The sequence below is a fragment of the Urocampus carinirostris genome, chromosome 1 (assembly GCF_059441175.1).
Source record: "Urocampus carinirostris isolate Australia breed hairy pipefish chromosome 1, RoL_Ucar_1.0, whole genome shotgun sequence".
Taxonomy (NCBI): Eukaryota; Metazoa; Chordata; class Actinopteri; order Syngnathiformes; family Syngnathidae; genus Urocampus; species Urocampus carinirostris.
Window position 1 is genome coordinate 72,197,560 of NC_142349.1, and position 20,728 is coordinate 72,218,287.

Consider the following 20,728-nt stretch of genomic DNA (forward strand, 5'->3'; position numbering starts at 1 on the left):
AAGAAAACATTAAAAATGAACTATATATAAGAATTTTTGAAATCTATTAAAACATGTAAGTATAGTATTTTTCCATCATTTCATACATTTAATTAAATACATTTGAAAATATTTGAAAAGTGCCTTAGAGTTTTGCATTTTATTTATATATATATTTTTTTATCAGTACCAAACAGTAAACAAATATTTTAATTTGACAAAAACTCCGCACAGGAATTTGACAACCAACAGCTCATTCACACCTAGGGACAATTTGGACCTGCCAAATAACCTTTTGGAATGTGGGAGGAAACTGGAGTGCCCAGAAACAACCCACACAAGCACAGGGAGAACATGCAAACTCCACACAGGAGAGTTCGATCTCATGACCCGTGCCGCACATGCGCTAACCACTGCCCCACCGTGCTGCCCCGACACACAATACAATATGTTAAAAATAAATAATAAAACGTCTATTTACTTGGATCCACGAGGGAGATTTTTAATCATTATATTTCAATCATTTTAATCAATTAATTCATCCGTCACGTCCCATTTCCAAGCTCTATCAATGACGTTGCCATATCCAACATGGCGGCCCATTTCCAAGCTCCATCAATGGCATTGCCACATCAAATATGGCGACACATTCGCAAGCTATATCAATGAAGTTGCCTAATCCAATATGGCGACACATTCCCAAGCTATATCAATGAAGTTGCCTCATCCAATATGGCGGACGAATCACGTGTTAAAAGTCCTTCCCCCTGTTATTTATTTTTACATATCTGCGGAAAAGGGGGCGGAGCTTTTTTCCACCAAAACCACGACCGCTCGTACAAGTGAGGTGAGTTAATCGATTTCTTCTCTCGCCGCTAAAAGTGCAATTAACTCAGTTTCCTCGCGTTTTAACGCACTCGGCGCGACAGTTAGAGAAATTGACGACAGTGCAAGCAGCTGTTAACGATGACTCAACGTGTAGTTTTAGCTAGCAAAGCAGAAGCTAAAAATACTCAAGTCTCCGTGATGGAATTTTGGAAGGTTACGCGATGACGTCATCGCCTTTACTTTATTATTATTTTTGTCATTTTAATTTAACTTTTCACTCGAGGCTTTGCGCATTTTTGACAAAAAATGTTTGAATATTTTAAACTCTTCTGAAAATCTTTTGGGTCTCTATCGCGTGTTTATCCGGGAGTGCCATGTCTAATCTCGTTGCAAACTGATCACTTCGTCGTGATCAATTAAAATTACTCAATTAAAAAAATACATGTTATTTACGTTAAAATAAATCAAAAAGAAGCAAAAGATGAATTTAAAAACAAATTCTGAAACATTTGAACTAATAGAAGTCTGATTATATCCTGTACACTTAAGAATCAAATTTTAAAAAAAGGTGTTTAATAATTAGGACTGGCATAGAATTAATGTGTATACGATTGAATAACATAAATATTAAACCAACATGAAATTTAATTTGCCTTTTGCTGTGATGTGACTTGAGCTGGTTACATAAGTGTAGCGGGTGGATGCAGAGGGGGAAGGAGACGATAAAATAAAATGGAAACTGCAGTATACCGGGTATCAAAACCTATGCCAATTAGTTAGTGCCTTCTGTACCCTAGATTAATAAAAAAACTATAAAATAAATTAGGATATAGTAAGTACTATTTAGATGCATCCATCCATTTTCTGCACCGCTTATCCTCAGTAGGGTCGCGGGGGTGCTGGAGCACATCCCAGCCATCTTCAGGTAGTGGGCAGGGGACACCCTGAACTGGTTGCCAGTCGCAGCGCACAGAGAGACAGACAACTCACTTGCTCATCTAAAAGGAAAATTCATTTATATTTGCTGTGATGGGAGCTGGTACAGTAAAGTCACAGGGTGGATGCGATGACCGATTTCTATGAAAAATGATTTTAAAACAAAGATTGTCATGCTCTTGGAAGATATGAGTAACTTCCTTATCTTAACAATTGTCCCAATTTTTCGATTACGTCTATATTCTTTAGCAAAGGTACTGATGTGTGCCTTTTTTGAATTTCTTTGCTATGTCAAATTTCGTTAGCATGGTTATTATTTTCTTGCTTCATACGTTACTGCAAACCTTTGGTCCCAAAGCATATAAATCATTTTAAAAATACAGTATTGTAAGGTAATAACTGGCAAGTCCTTATGAAATATACAGGATCCGGAACAAATAAAGAGAAAGGCATTGTGGGAGGGAATTCAGCCACCATCAAATTAGCCTGATGAAAATACACAGGATCCGGAACGAATAAAGAGAAAGGCATTGTGGGAGGGAATTCAGCCACCATCAAATTAGCCTGATGAAAATACACAGGATCCGGAACGAATAAAGAGAAAGGCATTGTGGGAGGGAATTCAGCCACCATCAAATTAGCCTGATGAAAATACACAGGATCCGGAACGAATAAAGAGAAAGGCATTGTGGGAGGGAGTTCAGCCACCATCAAATTAGCCTGATGAAAATACACAGGATCCGGAACGAATAAAGAGAAAGGCATTGTGGGAGGGAGTTCAGCCACCATCAAATTAGCCTTTTCACGATGCCGTGATGTGAACCAGAATTGGATACGATGTGGACCGATAGGAGACATGCATCTAGGAGATATAACTCTTCATAAGAATTTGAATTTTTCTTGGGGGGGCACACGAATATTTGTTGTTGATGTTGCATTGTGGGTAAATTGCTGTAACGTGGGGCTTAAAAACATGGTAATCCACATTGTAAGGTGAATATATCGCAAAGCGGGGACCCCGTATTCGGGGGTCTACTGTATTTCTGAGAATCTTTTCACAAATAACATTGTTTTTATATATTTTCAGATTAGATTCCCCATATGGTGGGGGGAGAGAAAATGACTATATAAACCGTAGGTGTGATGTGACTTGAGCTGGTCCAGTGTAGTAGCAGGTGGATGCAGGAGAAAGAGAAGATGGCAGATTCAAATTCAAACTGATTTCAGTAAATCCTACAAATATTTTGTAGTTACTACACCACTTTATAACAAATGAATAAATAACGCGTTTTGCATGAAAAGTATAGAAATTAAAAATAAATAAAAATCAAACAACGTTTCACTTTTTGGATTGAGAAAGTTGACTATACACCGATATTAAACAAGTCTATTCATAATGAACTTTTTCTTTTTACGTTTTATTATTCGGAAGCAGCTAGCTCGCCACCATGGGCAACACCAGCGAACGTCACGGGGCCAAATCCCAACGCTCGGACAGCACCGGGGGCCACAAAGACCTGGAGCCCGGCGGCAAGATGGCGGACAGCGCCGACGACCCCAACATCTTTAGCACCCGCCACTCGAAAGTTAGCCCGTCCGCCGCACCAATTCGACGCGGAGGACGTTTGCTTTTACTCTCTTTTAAATTTCTTTCTGATCGCCAGCAGGCGGACAAGGAATTAGCATCGGATCTGGAGGAGCTAGCTAAAAGCGGTCCTCAAGCCCGGCCAACCGTCATCCGATGGGGCGGGGGGGGCAAGGAGGTCTGCATCGCCGGCTCCTTTAATAATTGGAGCCACAAGATCCCGCTCAATAAAAGGTAGCAATCAGAAATAATCCTTAAGAATTGGGGATCGACCGAGGGAGTTCTTTCAGTGCTGATACCGATTATTAGTATCAAGCGAAGCCCGATATCCGATATTCGGAGCCGATATTCGTTTGCTGTCGAAGCTTAACAATTGGCGTAAGAAATTCTTAATAATGACTGCTGTCACAGTCTTGTTCCACGGACGGACTGAGGAGATCATTTCTTCCTCATGCCATGAGGCTCTTTAACTCCACCCGGGGGACTAAAAGCCCACATTAAACCACACCCCCACATTGCATATTACCCTATTTTTATGACAGTTTGTATTTTATGTAGCACTATTTAAATACTCTATATCAACACGTTATATTGGGTACTTACCTTCTTACTCACCTACCTATACTTATCTACTCACCCATTTACTTATCTACTTACCCACTGATTGACCTACTGAACCCCCCAACCTACCTGCTTACCAACCTGCCTACCGACTTACTTACGTCCTCACTTACCTCCCTAATAAGTAATCCATACCTACTTACTCACCTACTGACCTATTTACCTACCTACCTTCATACTCATACGTACCCACTTGACTACTTACTTAATTACTAACCAACCTACCTAGTTACGCACTTACTTACCTACTTACACACTTACCTACTTACCCACTTACTTACCTACTTATCCAATTTCTTACCTACTTACTTACCACCCTACTTACTTACCTACCTGCCTAGTTACACACTTACCTATGTACTTACTTTAACACACTTTAATCAAATTATTTACCAAATTATTTACCTACTTGCTGACCTACCTACCCTCCTTCTTACTAACCTTCCTACATACACACTCACCAGCCTACCTACTTATCTACTAACTTACCTGCTTGCTTACCCACCTACCGACTTACTTACAACCTGCCTACCTACTTACTTACGTCCTCACTCACCTCCCTAATAACAAATGCATACCTACTTACTCACCTACTGACCTATTTACCTTCCTACTTACCTACCTACTTTCATACTCATACTTACCCACTTACCTACTTACTGAATTACTAACCTACCTACCTAGTTACACACTTACTTAACTACTTACTTGCCTACTTACACACTTACCTACTTACCCACTTATACAATTTCTTACCTACTTACCTATCTACCTAGTTACAAACTTACTTACCTACATACTTACCTATGTACACACTTTACCTTTTAATCTAATTATTTACCAAATCATTTACCTACTTACCTTCCTTACTAACCTTCCTACATACTCACTCACCTACCTATCTACTTATCTACTAACTTACTTGCTTGCTTACCCACTTACCGACTTACCAACCTGCCTACCTACTTACTTACGTCCTCACTCACCTCCCTAATAACAAATCCACACTTACTTACTCACCTACTGACCTATTCACCTTCCTACTTACCTACCTACTTTCATACTCATACTTACCCACTTACTGAATTACTAACCTACCTACCTAGTTACACACTTACTTGACTACTTACCCACTTACTTACCTACTTATCGGATTTCTTACCTACTTACCTACCACCCTACTTACTTACCTACCTACCTAGTTACACACTTACTTACCTACATACTTACTTATGTACACACTTACCATTTAATCTAATTATTTACCAAATTATTTACCTACTTGCTTAACTACTTACCCTCCTTCTTACTAACCTTCCTACGAACTCGCTCACCTACCTACCTACTTATCTACTAATTTACCTACTTACTTACCTGCTTGCTTACCGACTAAGGGCCCGGTCACACAGACATTTGCGGCTGAATGACGGCCGGAAATTTCTGCCCTAGAGGCGGACGCAATTGGACGTATTGAGCTCGCCGTTGAATCGTTATGGAGCTGTGCTTGACTCGAGTTCGGGAATTGGCGAGCGGGTAGCAACGTGATTTACTTTTGCCCTGGTTAATTCTTCAGAGCGCGGGTACAATTCCTTAAACGAGCGTAGAGAGGCTCGAACGCGACCAGAATTATCCAGTCGTGAAGCAGATGCCGCTAGGACGTTATTTGACGTTTTGAGCCCGCAATATACACGAGATCGAGCAAATTTTCACGTTGTTGGGCGCGTTCAAAACTTTTGAGCAGCTCAAAAGTTTGAGCACGTGTTTAAAACGCGTGCCGCACACGTGGTCAACACGAGTTAATGACGCAGAAATGACGTGCTATGGTCGCGGCCAGGGCGCAGTTACACTTGGGTAGGACGGGGAATTTCAGCGGGTAATCGTGGGTGGAGCATGGTAATAGCATGTTCTGTGCCTGTATCGCGGTGTTATTACGTGAAATTAGCGTGTTACGCGTGTGACAGTCAAACGCCTTTCTCTGCGTATAAACAGCGCAAATGCCGAGCGTGCTCGTGACGTCAAAGGGGTGAACATCCCCGTCAGCGTAGTTTCTCTTCATTTCGAATCAATTATTTGGTGCATCTGTTGTGGTCGCAGTAAGGCTGTGAAGCTAGGACCTTAACTTTGCCTTTTGGCTGAGATTAAGAATCCCAGTTATTATGCCTTAATACACATTTTGATTCTGATAGATATTGAATAATGAGTAAATCCTCACTAAATCCTTCAGCCCCACCCCCTCTCCATCATCATAACAACTTGGTCTTAATCCATATTAATATCTTGACATTTCTTCACTCGATAGTAAAATAAGAATGATGCCATAGCTTGTAAGCTTGTTCCTCACGAGACTGTGATTTGTACCATCATGTTCTTCTACAGCCCGGTTCCAAAATTAGCGTTCCCCCGCTACTTCAACCATGTTTACATCATCCTATCTCACAATGAAGTAAGGAATGCAATGACGAATACACAATCAATACCTCCTCATTATTCATTTGTTGGAAATGTAGTACAGATTAAACCGTTCCGTCATTGTTATTATTGTGAACGTAAATTGACGGTAGACCCCCACCCCACTCGCGTGAACGCGCATTCTCCTGCGCTCCCAACGAATGCGAACGTATTCTATGTAAAACACTTATTAAAACTATAAAGCGAGCTAATTATAATAATTGGGAGATCCTAGTCTATATAACGCGTTTATTTAAACCAAAAATTGCAATCTTATTTTACAAAATGCGTTTGTTAACATGGAAGGAAAAGTCACGTGAGGGTGTAGGGCGGTTTGGTTGGTTGTTGTTGGTCTAAACACGGAAATGACGCGCAAATGACGCGATGAGAGGAAGGGGAACAGTCGCCGGCGTCTTTTTTCTGGCCACACCACAGGTCAAAAGCGGGTTGGCCATTTTTGCGCATTTTCCATTGCGGGTAAACACGGGCGAAAAAAAATCCCAAAATTTTAGCCGTCATTCAGCCGCAAATGTCTGTGTGACCGGGCCCTAACCTACTTAACTACCTACCTACTCACTCACCTATCTACTTACTATCCTACCTACCTAGTTATACACTAACGCACCTACTTACTTACCCACTTATCACCCACCTACCTACTTATTTACTTACTTAACTATTTTTTTTTACGGGAATGAATAAAGTATCCATCTATCTATCTAATGAAGAAGAAACAAATCATATTTATTATAAATTGAAATAAAACTTGAATAGCTCTCTAAAACCTTTTACAGTGTATAAATTAGAACGAATATCACTCATCTTAAAAGTAAGAAAGGTAACAGTGCAGGAAACAAAATTAGGATTAGTAACAACTTTATAAAAGTACTTGAAAATTTTAAAAGAAAGAAAAATGTCAATAGCAACCCCCATGACTCAAATTAGCTTAACACAAAAAGTGCATCGGAGCTCTTGATTGAAAAGTTTGGGCATTCCCGTTTCAGACAAACTCATGTTATGGTAATAGCTAATCACTTCGAAGTTTTCTGCTTTCTCTCAATCACAAGCGCACACGCCTGATTGAGCAACTCATGTTATAATAAGAGCTAACATACCAGTCTCCTCTTGAATGTTCCACTCTGAAACAACTACACTTTTTACAGCGTCTCCTAATCGCAACATGCTTTTGTATTGACGACACGGGTATGTGGAGCGAGTTAGCAAAGCTATTTCTCTAATGGTCCTGCTATAGTGGCTCCGCCCCCTGGTGGCTTATCCAATCAGAAGGTGCAGCAGGGAAGGAAGTGGAGGGAAAAGGGTTTGTAGGAACAAGAGAGAGTCTCAGGCGGCTGTGACTTAATAATATTCGGGGAAAAAAGAAAAAAAGCCGATACCGATATCAGTCAGATTCCCAAATATCGGTCGACCCTCGAGTAATAATCGTCCCAACTAACTTGTTTTTCCCGCCAAAGCCACAAAGACTTTGTGGCCATCTTGGACCTGCCCGAAGGCGAGCACCAGTACAAGTTTTTCGTGGACGGCCAATGGATGCACGATCCCTCCGAGGTACCTATCGGCGCTACATTGGCCCCCAGGATACAACATTATAAGTGTATAAAAAATGTATCATTTAAAATATAAAGGAAAAATTATTATATTAACGATAGGTGTGATGTGACTTGAGCTGGTCCAGTGGAGTAGCAGGTGGATGCAGGAGAAAGAGAAGACGGCAGGTTCGAATTCAAACTGATTTCAGTAAATCTTACAAATATTTTGTAGTTACAACACCACTTCATAATATGTTAAAAAATAACGCACTTTGTATGAAAACTATCAAATTAAAAATACATTTAAAAATGTCACTTTTTGTATTGAGAAAGCTGACTATATACCAATAATAAACATTCTGTCGGGGCCGGACTAGTAGATTAAAGAGAAAGAAAAAGAGATAAAGAAATAAGAGAAAGAGGGAGGGAAAAGGAGAGAGGGTGGGACAAAGAAAGAAAAAGAGAGAGGGAGAGAGCGTGAGAAACAAAAGAGATAAAAAGTCGTGAGAGAGGGGGAAAAGAAAGGGAGAGGAAGAAAGAAATCCAAAGAGAAATAGAAAGACAGAAGGAGAGAAAAGAAAGCGCGAAGGGTACTAAGAGAGAAGGAGAAAAGAGAGAAAAGAAAAAAGGAAGTTAGAGCAAAAGAGGTTAAAAGACACAAAGAGAGAAAGAGACAAAAGTGCAACAAAGGAAGAGAAAAAAAGAGACTGAGAGTGAAAGAGACAGAGACAGAGTGGGAGAAAAGGGGTGGAAAAGAGAGAAAAAAAGAAAGAAAAGAAAGAGAAAAAGAGAATGTGGGACAAGGAAAGAAAGGGAGAAACAGAGAAAGAAAGAATGTGAAAAACAAAAGAGATAAAAAGAGAAACAGTGAGAGGGGAAAAGAAAGAGAGAGAAAGAAATTCAAAGAGAGAGAGAAATAGGAGAGAAAGAGAGAAGTGTAGAAAGAGAGAAGGGGAAAGCGAGAGAGAAAGAAAAGAGACAGAAAAGGAAAAAAAGGAAGAGAGAGCAAGCGGACACATTTCAACATGCAGCTCATTTTTCTCTTGTGCTTCCCTCAGCGTTGTCTCGCGGGCCGGATTCAATCCCTTAGTGGGCCCGATCCAGCCCGAGGGCCGCCCGCTTAACACCCCTGGTCCAAGTGTTAATTTTTCTTATTTCTCCTTTTAAGTCATTCACAATAATACATACTAAATGGTAATATCTAAATTAAACAACAAAAACAACCCGAAGAGCCATTTGGGAGCCGAAAAAGCCGGCTCTTTTTAGTGAGCCAAGCCAAAAAGGCCGGTTCTCTAAAAAGAGAGTCGGAATTCCCATCTCCTCACCGGACCATTCGAGTTATATTTAATGGAGTAAATTCATCTCATCTCATCAGCTGCACCGCTTATCCTCAGTAGGGTCGCGGGGGTGCTGGAGCCCATCCCAGCCATCTCTGGGCAGTGGACAGGGGACACCCTGAACTGGTTGCCGGCCAATCGCAGGGCACACGGGGACAGACATCTCCTTCGCTCAGTCACACCTAGGGACAATTTGGACCGTCCAATTCACCTGAAATGCATGTTTTTTGGAACTGGGAGGAAACCGGAGTGCCCGGCGGAAACCCGCGCAAGCACGGGGAGAACATACAAACTCCGCACAGGAAGTCTGGAGCTGGACTTGAACCCACGACAGGTTCCCATGACATGAACTGTGCCGGCCGCACAAGCTCTAACCACTGCGCCGCTGTGCTGCATTGGAGTAAACTCACTTTATATTATTTACTGCTGATTGTTCTTTTAGGATATCGTCAACTATTTGGTATAATATAGTATAACAGGGATGCTGTATCTCGGGGGTTTACTCCACATAAACATTCTGAGGATTTGTAGACGTCATATGGTGGGGTAAATGGCGTAAATAGGGTGTGAAAAAACAGCATAACCTGAAAACATTGTAAGGCGGGGACACTGTATCCTGGGGGTCTCCCATACTCAAATCATCGTTTTTATGACGCACTTTGAGAATAAAACACATTGTAAGGTGGGGGCACTGTATCCTGGGGGTCTCCCATACTCAAATCATCGTTTCTATGACTCATTTTGAGAATAAAAACATTGTAAGGTGGGGGCACTGTATCCTGGGGGTCTCCCATACTCAAATCATCGTTTTTATGACTCACTTTGAGAATCAAGAATGGAGAGTATTCAAATATTGAATTCTCTATTTTGTAGCCAGTGGTGACCAGCCAACTGGGCACCATCAACAACCTGATCCAGGTGAAGAAGTCGGACTTTGAGGTCTTCGACGCTCTCCAGGTGGACTCTTTGGAGTGTTCGGACACTTCGGGTCAGTTTGTTTTTCCTTCTTTGGCGTTTTCCTTTCCGTCAAATTTTTGAAAAAGAAACGCGTCTTTTTGTAGATGTTGAAAATTCGGAATGCTCTTGCGGTGAAAGGGATACCTAACTTCTAAAACAGGGGTGTCAAACTCCACGCCACACGATAGAACAAACATTCTGTCAAGGGCCGGATAAGTAGATTAAAGAGAAAGAAAAAGAGAGATAAAGAAATAAAAGAAAGAGGAAGGGAAAAGAAGAGAGAGGGCGGGACAAAGAAAGAGAGAGAGGGAGAGAGTGTGAGAAACAAAAGAGACAAAAAGAGAAGTCGTGAGAGAGGGGGAAAGAAAGGGAGAGGAAGAAATAAAGAAAGAGAAATAAAAAGACAGAAGGAGAGGAAAGAGAGTGCGAAGGGTAGGAAGAGAGAAAGAGAAAAGAGAGAAAAGGAAAAAATGAAGTTAGAGCAAAAGAAGTTAAAAAGACACAGAGAGAGAAAGAGACAAAGAGCAACAAAGGAAGAGAAAAAGAGAGACACAGAGAGTGAAAGAGACAGAGTGGGAAAGAAAAGAGAGAGAGAGAAATAAATACAAGTACACTGTCTTTGTTCGAGGCACCTGGCTTGGGCAACATCAAGTTGACCTATTTCAACCTGCCAGCTTGTTTTTCTCTTGCGCTTCTCAGAGTGTTGTCTCGCGGGCCGGATTCGATCCCTTAGCGGGCCTGATTTGGCCTGCGGGCCGCCTGTTTGACACTTGTTGCCAACGTTGTACTTCCACTCAAAAATGTGATTAAATACAGTTGTGTATCGTACTACTAATGACTTAGTTGCCACACTTGGGATTGCTGTTGCTCACTGTTGTTTCAAGCGTGGCTCACCGACTTTGTGTGAACGCTCAGACCCGTGAGGAAAATGACAGGGAACATTGGCTCCAAGGCAGGGTGCGTTCAATCTTTCAATTTTAGAAACTGTTACTCTTGTTTTTTGTTTACTTTCTTTAATTTATTCTTTTTGCGTGTTTACTATTGTGTCTAAATTGGTTAAGATATAATTGTAACTAGTTATTTATTCGCATTTTATCAATTATTTATGGCACTGAAGAGTCGGCAGTAGCTCAGGAGGTAGAGCGCTCATCTTAGGATCAAGGGATCCCAGTTCGAATCCCGGCTCGTCCGTGTTACATGCCGAAGTGTCCTTGGGTAAGACACTGAACCCCTAATACCCCCAATAAGCAGGTTAGCGCCTTACAAGGCCGCTATTGGGAAAATGTGGAGCACATTGTAAAGCGCTTTGGGAAGTCATTGACTTGAAAAGCGCTATAGAAATGCAGATCATTTCATTTCTTTTGATTTCACATTTTAATTTCTGTTTATTTCATTTTCACGGATTTTGTGTATATTTTAAAACTGTTCAGTGATAAAAAGCTAAAATTGTTGTGTATTTTACATATTTCTTTTGTAAATCTGTGACTATTTTAGTTTAAATTGAATATGTTTTTCAGAGATCCCCTGCAAAACATTATGAAATTAGTAATTACGAAATAGTTTGGTGCACAAAGTTTTATTATTATTCATAATATAATACATTGATCATGTCAAAATCAAACTAATGAATAAAACTGATAGAGCCGAAAACTCATTTCATATTCTGACATTATGAAAGAATGTATTTTCCAGAAGTGTTCGTTCAGTAACAGGGTCTTCTAACTCACTGGTTTTCCGGTGTTAAAACACCTTCACCGTTACGGGTGGTCAAAAGCCATATTGGACAAAAAATAGAATGCAGTGTTCTGGTTTGCCCGCGTCCCTGCGTCCTAGACACATCGTTTTTGCTGGGGACGCATCGTCTCAAATCAACGTGCGTCCCCGGGACGCAACTTTTTTGCTACAAAAGTGTCATTATTACCCGATTACTTTTTTTTTAACAAAGATTTACCGCACTCCAAACTTTTCGTCAGGCAGAGCCGCCATTGTTGTTTTGGTCTCGCCGATCTCGGCCAACGAGATCTCGTTGCTTCGAGATGACGTCATTGTTTTGGTGATTGTCGAGTGAAAGAGAAGTATGCCTCCGAAAAAACAGTTGGTACTAGGTGCAAATCAACAAAAATCTATTTCTTTGGGGGCGGCAGTAGCTCAGGAGGTAGAATAGAAGAATAGAATATACCTTTATTGTCATTGTTACAAAATGGGTTAACATATTGTGACAACGAAATTGGGCATGACACTCCAGTTTTACACATTCACAGTGAGGTATGAGCCAAGAAGATAAAGGAACAGAGAAGATAAGGTTATAAAACAAGGGGGATAAGGCTATAGTTATAATTTACATGGTATTTACGCAAGAAATGTCGGCATGTGGAATGTTACATACAGTGTTGTCGTGATACCGTTGGTATCGTAAGGGTTGTGCAGCGATCGTTTTAGGATTAAGGGATCCCAGTTCGAATCCCGGCTTGTCCGTGTTACATGTCGAAGTGTCCTTGGGTAAGACATTGAACCCCCAATTACCCCCAATAAGCAGGTTAGCGCCTTACATGGCTGCACAGATCACGGTCGCTATTGGGAAATGTGAAGCACAATGTAAAGCGCTTTGGGAAGTCATTGACTTGAAAAGCGCTATAGAAATGCAGATCATTTCATTTCATTCATTTCATTTCATTTCTTCAGTGTCGGTAACAAGTCGAAACGTAATGCAGAAAGTGATAACAACGGCAATAATTCCGGCACGAAAAAACGGCGGAGAAATTCTTCGGAAGATCGCGGAGGCAAGGAAAACACGTGTGTTGAAGCCAACGATTTGACAAAAGAAAATAAACAAAAGAATACTCCTAGCAAGAAAAGGACTTTTCTGCCAAAATAAACTCAATTATATTCCTGGTGACGCTATGAGGAGGATGATAATGGATTGGACCTTAAAAAGGCATTACAGCTGAGGCGGGACAGCAAACCACGAAGAATATACGAAGTGAAAAATCTGAAGTGATAACTGCTTTGTATTAACAATTAGCTGATGATTAAAACGGAATGAAAAATACAGATTAATATAATTATTTCAGCAATATTATTTTGTATAATGTACAATATTGTTGTGAACTGAAAAATCTTGAAGTGATAACTGATTTGTATTACCAATCAACTGTGATGATTAAAAACCGAATGAATATATCGATTTTTATTATATATTTGTGGCCGATTTACAATTTCTTTGGGGGACCCATAGATTTGTCGAGTTCGCCACCGGGGCCTTACGGTCAGAGCCAATCGGTGTTTGGACGGGAGGGTCATCTGAAAGCTCCGCCCATTCTGCCCCCCCACCTCCTCCAAGTCATCCTCAACAAAGACACAAACATTTCTGTAAGTAAAGCGGATGGAGCGCCTCTCACCATAATAATAATAATAATCATCAAGTTTGGATCGGTGTAGTGCGACCCGGCCCTGCTGCCCGAGCCCAACCACGTCATGCTCAATCATCTCTACGCCCTCTCCATCAAGGTCGGTCTTATTGAAAACAAAATGGAGTTCCTCTATGCCAGAAGCAGCAGGCTCAAGGACGGCTTCTTCCATCGGGCTGTCGGGAATCTGAACTCTCTCCGTGTCCTACTCTCTCCCGCCCAAATCAATGCTTTTTTTTAATTCGAAAGCTTTATATTTTTACATTTTTATACCACAAAAACAAACGAAAACTTTATAGCTTTTTGCTGTTAGTTTTCTCTCTCGCTCACGCTTTTCTCTTTCTCTCTTTCTCTCTCTCTCTCTCTCTCCCTCTCTGTTTTTCTCTCACTCGCTCTCACTTTACACTCTCTCTCTCTCTCTCTCTCTCCCTCTCCTCTGTTTTTCTCTCACTCACTCTCACTTTACACTCTCTCTCTCTCTCGCTTTTCTTTCACTTTCTCTCTCTTTCGCTTTCTCTCTCGCTTTTTCTCTCTTTCTCTCTCTCTTGCTTATTGCTCTCGCTTTTCTATCGCTCTCTCGCTCACACTTTTTTCTCTCTCGCTCTTCGCTCTTCCTCTTTCGTGCGCTTTTTACTCTCGCTTGCATTTTGCTTTCTCGCTCGCTCTCGCGTCTCTTTCTCTCGTTTTTTTCTCTCACTCGCTCTCACTTTACACTCTCTCTTTCTCACGCTTTTCTCTCTTTCGCTTTTCGCTTTCTCTCTCTCTTGCTTTTTGCTCTCGCTTTTCTGTTGCTCTCTGTCGCTCACGTTTTTTTCTCTCTCACTCTTCGCTCTCCCTCTTTCGTGCTCTTTTTGCTCATGCTTGCATTTTGCTTTCTCGCTCGCTCTCGCTTCTCTCTCTCTCTGTTTTTTCTCTCACTCGCTCTCACTTTACACTCTCTCTCTCGCTTTTCTCTCTCTTTCGCTTTTCGCATTCTTTCTCTCTTGCACGCTTTTTTCTCTCTCGCCCTCCCTCTCTCGTGCGCTTTTTGCTCTCGCTTGCATTTTGCTTTCTCACTCGCTCTCACTTTACACTCTCCCACGCTTTTCTCTCTTTCGCTTTTCGCTTTCTCTCTCTCGCTTTCTCTCTCTCTTGCTTTTTGCTCTCGCTTTTCTGTCGCTCTCTCTCGCTCACGCTTTTTTCTCTCTCTCGCTCTTCATCTCTCATGCACTTTTTGCTCTCGCTTGCATTTTGCTTTCTCGCTCACTCTCGCTTCTCTCTCTCGGTTTTTTCTCTCACTCGCTTTACACTCTCTCTCTCTCGCTTTTCTCTCTCTTTTGCTTTCTCTCTCTCTCTCTCTCTTGCTTTTTGCTCTCACTTTTCTATCTCTCTCTCGCTTTTCCCTCATCTCTTTCTCTCTAATCTACTATTGTGCCGTATTTATGGCGTGTTTGCGTGCAGGGAAGAGGACTTAATTTGATCTGTGCTGTATGTCCTGCATATAGAATATTTCACTGTAAAGGTCAAGGTGGTGGACAGGATGCTGAGGGTAGAGTTATTATTTGTTAGGTATAAATATTTTTTCCTTTCATATTTTATTTTATTTTTCTGTAATTTGTTTACATTTTATTAGCTATCATAATTTGATTCGTATGGTATTTTTTTAATTGTTTATTTTTATTAATTAGCATAGTTTAGCTTTATTTTTTTAGTAGTTTCATTCTACTTAAATTAGTTGATTTATTTTTTTAAATGTATTTAGTTTACCAGGGTCTCATTTTATGAGAGGTTTTCTTATATCTATATATTTGTCTTTATCTAACTATTTTTATATTGTTCATTATTTTTAACTATTTTATTTCATATTTAATTTAAAAAATTTTACTCTCCCATTTTTTTTTTAAATTTTGATTTTTTCAATTTAATTAGAGTTTATTAAATTAGTTGTATATTATAATTCATTTGTTCATATTTTAATCTGTCTTTTTATTTCAAGTTTTTTCATTTTTATTTGTTTTATTATAGCGTTATTATTTCAAGTTTTATTTTGTCTTTATTTGATTCATGTTTAATTTATATTTTTTATTTAAATTTCATTTTATTTATTTGTTGTTTTTTCCAATTCGTTTTTTTTTTAAAAGTCCCAGTAATAGTTTTATTATTTTTGATTTATCGTTTCACTTTCTTTCCTTTATTGTAATGTATTTATTATATTTTTTATTGCAAATTTATTGATTTAAAAATAGTTTTTGATTAATTTTGATGTATTTGATGACAAATGTTTTTATTTATAAAATGTTCATTTTCTTAATCGCATTTAAATATCTCTCGCTGTTCTAATTTCAGGACGGCGTGATGGTTTTGAGCGCCACCCACCGTTACAAGAAGAAATACGTCACCTCGCTGCTTTACAAGCCCATCTGACCAGAAATGGCGCCACCTCCTGGACTTGTAAGACTCTGACCGGCGCTTGGCCTCCCGTCCACAAGGGGCACTGTCCGACATGGAATGTAGCAAAAGAAGAAAAGTAGCACAGTGTGTGTACTGTATTCAGAATGTTTTCTTGCACGTGTTTATCAAACGCATGTTTGTACCAGAGCATGTTTTAAAATTAGCGTATTTTCTGGACTACTACTTTAAGGAGTACAGCGGTACCTCTACTTACAAATGTCTACATACAGAAATTTCAGGTTATGAAGTACCTGAACGGGAAAATATTGCCTCTAGTTACAAAGGAGTTTCAGGATACAAAGTCAAAAATACAGTTCTTCCTGGTGTGAATCCCAGCATGCTGTTCGTGTCCCCAGGTAAAATTAAATGAATATTTTTATTATTTCCTCTATTCTTTGTTTTTTACATTATGTGCCTCTCGGTTTATGTTTTCAATTTAGGTATTGGTAGATGCTTTTTCATGATCACTAAAAGCAATATATACTTTTGCAGGGCTTGGAACAGCTTAGCGCATTTCCATTCAAAAGGTGTCTCTACTTACAAATGTTTCAGGTTACGAAGCTGCTCCCAGAACTAATTAATTTCGTAAGTAGAGGAACCACTGTACCTTTAAATTATCTTTATAATTTAGTGTTTTTTTTTAATAGACAGTAAAATACGGTAAATTTTTTTGTTTATTATTTGAATTCATTAACAGTGATCAATTGATTTAAACCAGGGGTCTCAATCTCACCATGTGGGGGCCAATTGCAGCGCTTTGGATGATAGATTGAGACCCCCGCCTTAATATGAAGGTTGAATGTGAGTTTAGCACATACAAATTATAGATTTATTTATGATGAATTCATTGCCATATGAATGTTTTCCATTTCTACATGTTGTAAAGAGATACACTAAATATATAGATTTGAGACCCTCAAGTCTTTTGATTGAAACCATTTAAGTCGTACATAAAGTTTATTACCGTATTTTCCGCACTATAAGGCGCACCTAAAAGCCTTTATATTTTTCAAAAGCTGACCATGCGCCTTATAATACAGTGCGCCTTATATATGGATCAATATTAATTCGCAAAGTCTTGCAACTAACTTACAGTCGCCGACTAGATTTGACCCCGAACGCCAAGTAGTCCGTGGTGTATGCTGGGATTTATTTACCGGCGTTTCATTGGCTAACCAATGTGTCAATCATCAATTGAATCGGTCACTCTTGGCTAAAGTTATTCGGAGGTAAAGGGCGTGGATCCTTTTTATCATTTACAGGCTCGCATAGGCTAAAGCGGCGAAACAAAGCCTGCGATTGGCCGAAAAAGATGTATCACTCATCAGTTGAATCGATCACTATTGGCTAAAGTTATTCGGAGGTAAAGGGGGCGGATCCTTTTTATCATTTACAGGCAAAACAAAGCCTGCAATTGGCCGAAAAAGATGAATGTGAATAGCAAGTCTGGTTGTCTACGGCATAAAGGAAACATGTTTTACCATTCTGTATTTGTAAATATTTGACTCTCCTGGATTTACTACAATCGCGGTTGTAAGAAGACCCTGGTTGCACATTATTTTGAATGCAACGACTTCGGTGAGCTACTCCAGCTATATATTTTCCCAGTATCTTGTTTCAGACTGATCTCGATGTTTCTGTGATGAGTCTATTTTTAAATTCAACTCAATTCCAAGCGTTTATTGTCATATGCACGGTAAAGTTGCGAGCGAAAAAGAAAATAGAAATTAAGGAATGGTTGGAATTTCTTGAATCCCAAGACTTGAACCTTCCGAATGATATGTGGAACGATGCATTTGAGTGACATCGTACGGACACCGCATCCGCACGTGTTCTTGACACGTATTTGCTAAGGGGGTAATAAGTTGGACTGAACTATCTGACTGTTTTGTCCACGTTCCCATTGTAGCGCCTTATAATCCGGTGCGCCTTATGTATGTCAAATATAGGACCAAAAACTATTTTTTGGGGGTGCGCCCTATAACCCGGTGCGCCTTATAGTGCGGAAAATACGGTAGTTTTTTTTTTTTTTTAAAGGAGGCTTGATTTGTTTGAAAGCCGATAATACATTTGGCTAATAAATTTGTTTTTTTCTCAATAATTCAATTTAAACAGTAGAACTGAATTATCCAGCAATAAAAAAATGCAAATTCAGTCCATTTAAATAGTGAATAAATATTCGATTATCAAAGTATGTTATTTAAAGTGAAATTTCATATTTTTTGTGTTATTTGCTTTGCCATGGAGTGAAGACTTCTTTCTATTATTCAAGTTTTTTTGCATTTACATATGGAAAGTGTGATGCACTGCTGCAACAAACTATTATTGTGAAATTTGATAAATAAGAATATATATGTTTTGTGCCTATTAAATTGGTAATTATTTTTCTTTCAAAATAAAGAAAACCGCTTGTTTAAGGACTAAATCTTTCTCTCCAAGAAAATATATACGGTGGTTTGTTCAAAACTATTCAGCCTGGTTGAATTTTGTGACCTTTTGCCACATTTCAGACTTCAAACATAAAGATACAAAACTGTCATTTCTTGTGAAGCATCAACAATAAGTGGGACACCATCATGAAGTGGAACACACTTGATTGGATATTTCAAACGTTTTCTAACAAATGAAAAAAGGAAAAAGTGGGTGTGCAAAATGATCAACCCCCTGTACCTTCGGTGCAACAGACTCTGTCCAGAAGTTCAGTGAGGATCTCTGAATGATTCAATGTTGATCTAAATGACTAATGATGATAAATGGAATCCACCGGTGGGTAATCATGTCTCTGTATGAATGCACCTGCGCTGTGATAGTCTCAGAGGTCTGTTTAAAGCGCAGAGAGCATCGTGACGAACGAGGAACACACCAGGCAGGTCCGGGATACTGTTGTGGAGAAGTTTAAAGCTGGATTTGGATACAAAAAGATTTCCCATGCTTTAAACATCCCAAGGAGCACTGTGCAAGCAATTATATTGAAATGGAAGGAGTATCAGACCACTGCAAATCTACCAAGATCGGGCCGTCCCCCTAAACTTTCAGCTCATACAAGGAGAAAACTGATCAGAGATGCAACCAAGAGGCCCATGATCACTCTGGATGAACTGCAGACGTCTACAGCTGAGGTGGGAGAATCTGTCCTTTGGACAACAATCAGTCGTAAACAGCACAAATCTGGCCTTTATGGAAGAGTGGCAAGAAGGAAGCCATTTCTTAAAGATATCCATAAAAAGTGTTGTTTAAAGTTTTCCACAAGCCACCCGGGAAACACACTAAACACGTGGAAGAAGGTGCTCTGGTCAGATGAGACCAAATGATGATTGTGTCCCACTTATTGTTGATGCTTCACAAGAAATTAGAGTTTTATATCTTGATGTTTGAAGTCTGAAATGTGGCAAAAAGTCATCAAATTAAAGGGGGCCAAATAGTTTCTCAAGCCACTGTATTTAGACCCTAAAAACTTGTTAATATTTTTTATCAAAGATTCTATCAGACAAAATCAAATTGCATTCCTACATCAGCAAATTGTTAGATTTTGAACCGATTCCGCGCCGAAATAATCGGTTGATAATAAAAAATATAAATAAATCCTGTCAGAAGAAAAGATTTGAATGTAGATTATAATCTCATCTCAAATTCATTTTACAAGCATTTAAAAATGGATTCATCGATTAGCTGTAGCAACCCTAATATGATGTGCTATTATAATCAAAAAATCTGAATAAAGGACAAGCAAAAATGAGTATTTTTCTGGACAAAGTAAAACTACTTTTAAAAAGGCCAAATATAACTTCTTATATTTATACGTTTTTGTTGTACTGCTGAAATATTCGTATGCTAATGTCACCTTGATTTACCTCTTCGGTTGCTGTGTTATACTCTATATTGATGTACTGTGACGTGTTTTCCCACACAAAACGTGCACAGAAATCAAAATGCCAAACTTGAACGTGAAAAGCAATTTTTTTTGCAAATTTTGCAGTTCTGATGTGAAAGTGGTTTGGAAAATTGTCAAAAAAATACAAATAAAATGACAATGTTTATGAACTGGGGTTTTACTGACATGTTTTCTTTTTTTGTGCAGCGTTAACTCATTTCAAAAATATTAGGGGGGCACCACATTGATTAGTTTTGTTGATAAATGAGTTTTTTTGGTTGCTTGTTAACAGTGAAGACAAAATCAATCGAATTCTTAAAGGCAGAGAAACTGTCTTCATTAATTTGCGGATTACTTTGATTGATTTTGATAAAAATGGATACTGTTTATTCGAACTAATGTAATATAGCGCATTTAATGTTGGGTCAGAATTCCGGTTTGCAATGTTAAAGAAAATGCGACAATGTCAGAACATGTGAACTGAATACGATACCTTAATTCAATTATTCACAGTGACTTAGTTATCTGATAACATCTGGGCATTGGATTTGTCATCTTGCATGTGGGAAACTAAGGAACAGGCCGGCCAGATGGGTGGGAGGACTACAACCCGCAAGTGGCTGGAGTCGTGAGCCAGTGCGCCTGACACCACACAATTCCGTTTGAAAGAAGCCAGCGAGCAAACAAGAGATTCAGATTCAGATCTACTTTATTGTCATTCTAGTACACGTGTATACAGAACGAAATGTCGATGCATCTGACCCCCACAGTTTCCTTGAATG

General features: G+C 39.4%; 1 protein-coding gene across 3 annotated transcripts; it reads left to right on the forward strand.

The window, feature by feature from the left end:
• Window positions 1–778: 778 nt before the first annotated feature.
• Window positions 779–17,648, forward strand: prkab2 (protein kinase, AMP-activated, beta 2 non-catalytic subunit). 3 transcript variants are annotated; one of them, XM_088320380.1, is made up of 8 exons: window positions 779–826; window positions 3,179–3,329; window positions 3,408–3,562; window positions 7,870–7,963; window positions 10,155–10,269; window positions 13,474–13,607; window positions 13,677–13,745; window positions 15,971–17,648. In XM_088320380.1, the coding sequence occupies exons 2-8, from the start codon at window positions 3,192–3,194 to the stop codon at window positions 16,046–16,048; spliced, it is 783 nt and encodes a 260-aa protein (XP_088176506.1). In that variant the 5' UTR covers window positions 779–826; window positions 3,179–3,191; the 3' UTR covers window positions 16,049–17,648. The 3 variants fall into 3 exon arrangements, with proteins under 3 accessions (XP_088176506.1, XP_088176508.1, XP_088176507.1); XM_088320382.1 differs by having other exon boundaries at window positions 3,411–3,562; XM_088320381.1 differs by having other exon boundaries at window positions 795–826; window positions 3,176–3,329.
• The last annotated feature ends 3,080 nt before the right edge of the window (window positions 17,649–20,728 follow it).